At 36.0% G+C, this 5,509-nt stretch overlaps 2 protein-coding genes across 4 annotated transcripts; both read right to left on the bottom strand.

The window, feature by feature from the left end:
* Positions 1-232: 232 nt before the first annotated feature.
* On the bottom strand, positions 233-3,963 carry LOC147552868 (uncharacterized). Of its 3 annotated transcripts, none has more exons than XM_086669320.1 (8): positions 3,003-3,963; positions 1,820-1,962; positions 1,630-1,732; positions 1,467-1,549; positions 1,271-1,334; positions 1,045-1,159; positions 685-839; positions 233-477 (listed from the first exon to the last, which is right to left on the bottom strand). In XM_086669320.1, the coding sequence occupies exons 2-8, from the start codon at positions 1,942-1,944 to the stop codon at positions 391-393; spliced, it is 732 nt and encodes a 243-aa protein (XP_086525446.1). In that variant the 5' UTR covers positions 1,945-1,962; positions 3,003-3,963; the 3' UTR covers positions 233-390. The 3 variants fall into 3 exon arrangements, with proteins under 3 accessions (XP_086525446.1, XP_086525448.1, XP_086525447.1); XM_086669322.1 differs by having other exon boundaries at positions 1,820-2,005; positions 3,003-3,109; XM_086669321.1 differs by having other exon boundaries at positions 1,820-1,976; positions 3,003-3,106.
* LOC147552867 (cytochrome c oxidase copper chaperone 1-like) lies at positions 3,957-4,527 on the bottom strand. The gene has a single exon (XM_086669323.1). The coding sequence runs from the start codon at positions 4,525-4,527 to the stop codon at positions 4,309-4,311; it is 219 nt and encodes a 72-aa protein (XP_086525449.1). The 3' UTR covers positions 3,957-4,308.
* Between the last annotated feature and the right edge of the window lie 982 nt (positions 4,528-5,509).

Here is a 5,509-nt window from a genome sequence, read left to right as displayed (position 1 = left end):
GAAGTTAATTGTCTTTGGAAGAACAAAACATGAACCCTAGAAATTTTTCAAAACTATTGTTATTTTTTGGGAGATCTAGAGAAGCATTTCAATTTTAAGGGAACCAGTTATGTGGCTGTACACATAGACATTAGAAAAACCAGATGAATACTAAAACTACACTAAAATTGTCAATAGATAAACAAAAGATTCAGAATTTTGGCACAAGAGGTGTTGTTAATGAAAACCTAACTTTTCAAAAGGTTAAGAAAAATTTACCATTGCTCACTACATCTGTCTAGGAAATATTACAACAATGAAAGAATCTAGCACAACACACTAGAACTCCAAATAATTAATAAAAAAAAAACAATGTAAATTTAACCTATTTACAGACAAATCGAAAACGAGCTATGACTCTGAAGAGTCTTGGAGAACTGATGTATTTTCTGGTACCAATTGACAGTCGTTCCTTAACGCTGTCAACCAAGAATCCACCTGAAAAAAACACCCGCCAATTGAAAATGTTACTCAATCAGAAGAAATATTAACTAAATGACTAGATTTAGACGAACCCATAAAGGAAAGTTGAAACCATAACGATTACTCAAACTTCAAAATAGTCTAAACATAATTATTTCTTAAAATAGTTGGCCGGATTCAAAGAGGAAAAGGAATTATACGAAGTTTGATAGATGAAGGCACCTGTATTTTAGAAAGACTAGAGCATTCGAATCGTAGTCCATGACGAGTTAAGATATAAAATGAGAATCTCATTTGATCATCTTCTCTTTTGAAGTTTGGGAATGGACCCACTTCAACTATTTCAGATAGTAGGGTTGAATCTTGTGGGCTTAAATCTGCAAAACCATTTTTGATTTAGGCTTTTCACTTGTATAATGTGTATATCTCTATACTGGAGAGACCAGGGTTCCCATCTTACTGTTTCGAAACTAAGTATCAAGTAAACAGGCACAAACATAGACGAATTGAGTTCCTCAACTACCAACTTAAAGATAATTCAAGGGTAAACCATCAATATGGTATTTGGGTTTTTTTACTTACCCGTGGACCGTAAATAAAAGAAGATACATGTCCCATGAAGAACAAGGAACCTCGGGAGCCAATCATCAACATCACTATCGTCTATCGGAGGTTCTCCGGGTAATGCAGTCCATCTCTACAAATGCAAAAAGTGAAGAAATATCATCAGGATTCTTTGAGATTTGAACACGATGATTCAAATTTAAACGAGCTAAAGTACAAGGAATGAGAAAAGGTAAATACTTACAGTTCGAATATCCAAATAGCCAGTCAAACGTGCAGATTTCAGAACTTCATCAACTTGTTCTAACCTAAATGTGTAGAAGAATCAATCACGCGCGTTATTGATAAGAAGACCATTAAATAGAATATCGGGTTAATACCAAATATCAGACATAAAAGCGGCCAGAAAGAAAACGTTAGTGTGACCACAAAGTCCTTACTGAGCTTTCAAGTGGGCTTCTCTCTCTTCCAACGCAAGAATTTCAGAACGAAGAGATTCTAATTCGACAGCGCTTACCTCAACCTACACAAATATAAGCAACTACTGGAGTAAAGAAACATTACCACCAAAACCTTCTAGCAGAATAAGATAATTCTATTAACCTTGTCTTGACCATCGGACCAAGGAAGTTTCGGTAGACTAAATAAGTTAAACATTGACGTAGCTTTCATAAGCTTTCTCCGACTCCTAACACGACTGTTAGACCTGTTATATAGAAGTAAAGCTCATCCAATAGTCAACAAAATGCACTTAAATTGATCGTTTCAACTTCTTTTTAAAAGGGATATCTACCTGGTAGAGTAATCTGTCCTAGGTTGTGATACTGGGGATGAAGCTTTCTTGTGAAGAAAATCCGTACTGGGCGAAGCTTCAAAGTGATCTGGAAAAACCTTTATATTCCCGAAACTGTCATCCATTAAGCCAGTTTTCACTTCCTGGAAAAAATGAACTATGTCTATAGGCTTACTTTTACTTAAACTGCATATAAGCGTTTAGTAGTTCATCAATGATTCAGGATGTGAGAGTAGGCCCAGATGGATGAAAGGTACACTATAACCAAGGATATAATAACTAGGTCATCTCCACTAGCTCATCATCAATTGGTTCTGAGTTAGACATTAACAAACTTGACAGGATGAAAGAGCTAGACCCACTAGGTCCAACGACAAGATGTGCTCTACGCAAACATCATGCTATAGTGAGGGGTGTGTGTGGGAATAGTCCCACATGGACAAAGGGTAGGTCCCATAACAAGAAGATAACATCTAGGCGATCTCCACTCATTGCCAATTGGTTAGAAGTTGGATGTTCACAAACTATAAGGAAACGTAGTTCAACTACAAGGAAACACGTTACTTGCTTTCTAGTTGGGGCATGAGGGCATCAGAAAGAAGTTTACACAATGATCATTTGTAGCCAAATCGGGATCTCTTTTTTATAAAGAGCAGCTAGAAAAATATATGAGAAACCAAAATTCTCAATTCTTGTATCAGGCACCTGGAAAACATAGGACTTCTTCATACCTCAAAAGTCAAAATTTAAGCATTAAGCTCAGCTCTAAAGCACCCATATAGCAAATTATAGACCAACTAGAACTCTAAAAACATGTTATCAAATTTATCTATGATCAAACCCCACTTCTCAAACCCCATAAATAGTTACAAAAATAACAGGATTCATATATCACATAAGCTTCAAATACCCATTAGAGATCAGTAATAGGTTAATCTTTTTTCTGGATTAAATAGCTTCTAAACAAGATAATCAACCTCTAAAAAGTAGGCTAAAAATCATAAACCATCTGCATACAAAACCTAACTAACTTAATTATCTCTATACTAAAATTTCACTTTACCAAATACTAGTACAATATTTCAACTAAAACAAAACTAAAATTCAAGCACCCCACAATAGAACCGATTAAGATATAAATATACCAATCGGAGGAAGTAGAGAGAAAGAGAGGTTTTGTTACCTTAGGTTCGTCGGAGGTTTAGTAATCGGAGAAGATGGAAGAGTTCCGGTTGCTTTTTTTTTCCCGGGAAGAATGAATAATGAATGATTGACCCAATTAGCGTTGAGTTGGAGTTGTGACTTTCTTCACGAGTTTATTATTGTTAGTGCGTTGTATTTACTTATTGACAAAATTACCCCCTCTTTGTTCTTTTATTGTCCAAACCATACGATATACTAGTGGGTGAGATTTTGCCCTCGGATTATATACTCGTGGTCGTGGGTGAGATTTTGCCATTCAGACCGACCAGTCTGAAAGCATGTTTACGCTCCAGGGTTCACCAGTTTGAAGCTTTGTACTATATCTGACTGAACCAGTCTGGAACGTTTCAAAAAATTTCATCGGACTCGTTCTATTCTATTACAACTTACAAATCACTTGAAATCTAACTTTAAACATATGCTAAACATCTTTGAAGGATTTAATCACTTTGAAAAAAATTCCAACTCTCCAATTAAAGATAAAATAATTAAAAAAAAAAAGAGGTATTTTGGAGCCCTTGTTTAGTCTCTTTATTGCGAAAATGACATACAATTGGAAGATAGATGAAGATGAGAAAGAGAATAGAGAGGGAAAATCCTTGGGTGGAACTTCATTTGGAAGACAAAGGGAAGAGAAGGGAGAGAAAGGTGAAGGATGAGAAAGAGAGGATAAAGGAAAAAAGGAGAGAAAAAGGGAAAGGATGAGAGACAAAAGTAAAATATGATGGGGATGGCGGGTCACAAGTAGTAGTGGTCGGAGGTGGTGTTCAGTGGCAGTCGTCCGAAGTAGGAGGATAGGAAGAACAAACTCTATCCATGACGGAGGTAAGATGATGACGACCACCATAATCGATCCATGAAAAGAAGAGTTTTTGGGGATTCCCCGTTCCCGCTGAAAATCTTCTATCCATGACGGAGGTAAATGATGACGAAATGGAGTGAACTTACAAACTCTATAAATGTGCGGCAAAAATACAAGAACAAGTTCTATATTTGTTTTACATTTATTCTCTGATTGGAATTCTAAATTCTCCAGTGTTTGTAGAAGTTCGATTGTGCCAACAAATCAAACATCTGCTACATAAAACACACCCACAACTCAATTAAGTATAAAGAGAGAGAAATACTACTTATTGATCAAACCAAACCAAACAATGGCTGAAGAAATCTAATCAAGTAAAAAATTGGTTTAAAATTTCCCTGTTCAAGGATTTCTTTTATAAGGTGAAGTCTATAAAAGCTCATCTCATTTTCTGTTTTCCATATGTGGATTGTGTTACCAAATCTCAAACATTAAACCCCTCCGCACGAAGGCATCGACGATGAGCCTCGATCCACTTTGAGCATGCATCTTCGCCATGTTCAACAATGCATTCGTCCCTCAGCCTCTTTGTGTCTGGGCAAGCACAACATATTTTCTTTTTTGGCTTTGAATCCGTACCCGTTGGTTGTGCTGTTGCTGGGGTCGGTGATGATCCTTCCTTCTGTTGTGATGGCAAAGACATGTTTTGAGTTTCTATATCTGCAAACAGTACAATAATCAATGAGAGAGGTAATTCCGGATACATTGATATGTGAAAGTGAAGACAAAAATGTTTTGATATCATAGGTAGGAAATTACATAACCAGAGCAAGATGAAACAAAACTCGACAGAACAGACCTAAACAACTCAGGAAACCCATTATAACATTAGAGTGGAATATAACATATTTTCTTCTATTTGGCCAATCTTTGTTGGGTTGTTGTGTAATGAGTTGGGCCTGTTGTTGATTTGGGATTGGACCAACTAAAAAGAACAGGAAGTGACACCTCAACCGAGTCAGCTCGAGTAAGAACTTCCCTTAGTCGAGCTAAGTCGCTCGCATAGGCGAGACCCGAGGAAACAAGGGGAGCCGACCTAATGCAAGTGGACTCCCTCGCTTACCAAGCACCTATCTCCCCTAAGCGTGCCTTCGACAAACATAGCTTCAACTCTTTAAGAATTTATAAATTTTGTACAAGGAAAAAAAAAGTTTTAGAAATAAAAATAATTACTACAATATACCCAAAAGAAAACCTACACAACATCCATGTACTATTATATCAATAACTCAAAAAGTTAAATCAAAGAGAACAACTTGTTAATTCAATTACATGGGCTAGGTTTCCTGCGACTAAGTCTCTACTTTATACATAAATCTATTCATAATTAGGATTTAGAAATAAAATAGATCATATGTTTCTTCATATTACTATATTAGAGCTATCCGATAAGAAATCGACAGGATTATGAGGCATTCATCAACTTTTGTTTCAGTTCCGAACTCGAACTTGAACCAAAGAAAATTGTTAAAGCAACTTCAATAAAATAGTTCATCAGACTAGATTGTTTTTATTTCATGCCATCATAAGTTCAATTTTTAGAACATTAAGCAACTAGTTTAGGGTCAAAATTCTCCCATGTATTTCTTTTGACATTTTATCAAACATTTAATGGGTGTTAATTT

Source organism: Eschscholzia californica, unplaced genomic scaffold (genome assembly GCF_041429995.1).
Source record: "Eschscholzia californica isolate CP2 unplaced genomic scaffold, dmEscCali1.0.p SCAF_3, whole genome shotgun sequence".
NCBI classification, from domain to species: domain Eukaryota; kingdom Viridiplantae; phylum Streptophyta; class Magnoliopsida; order Ranunculales; family Papaveraceae; genus Eschscholzia; species Eschscholzia californica.
The sequence above is the reverse complement of the archived record's forward strand: the minus strand, read 5'-3'. Positions and strand labels throughout refer to the sequence as shown.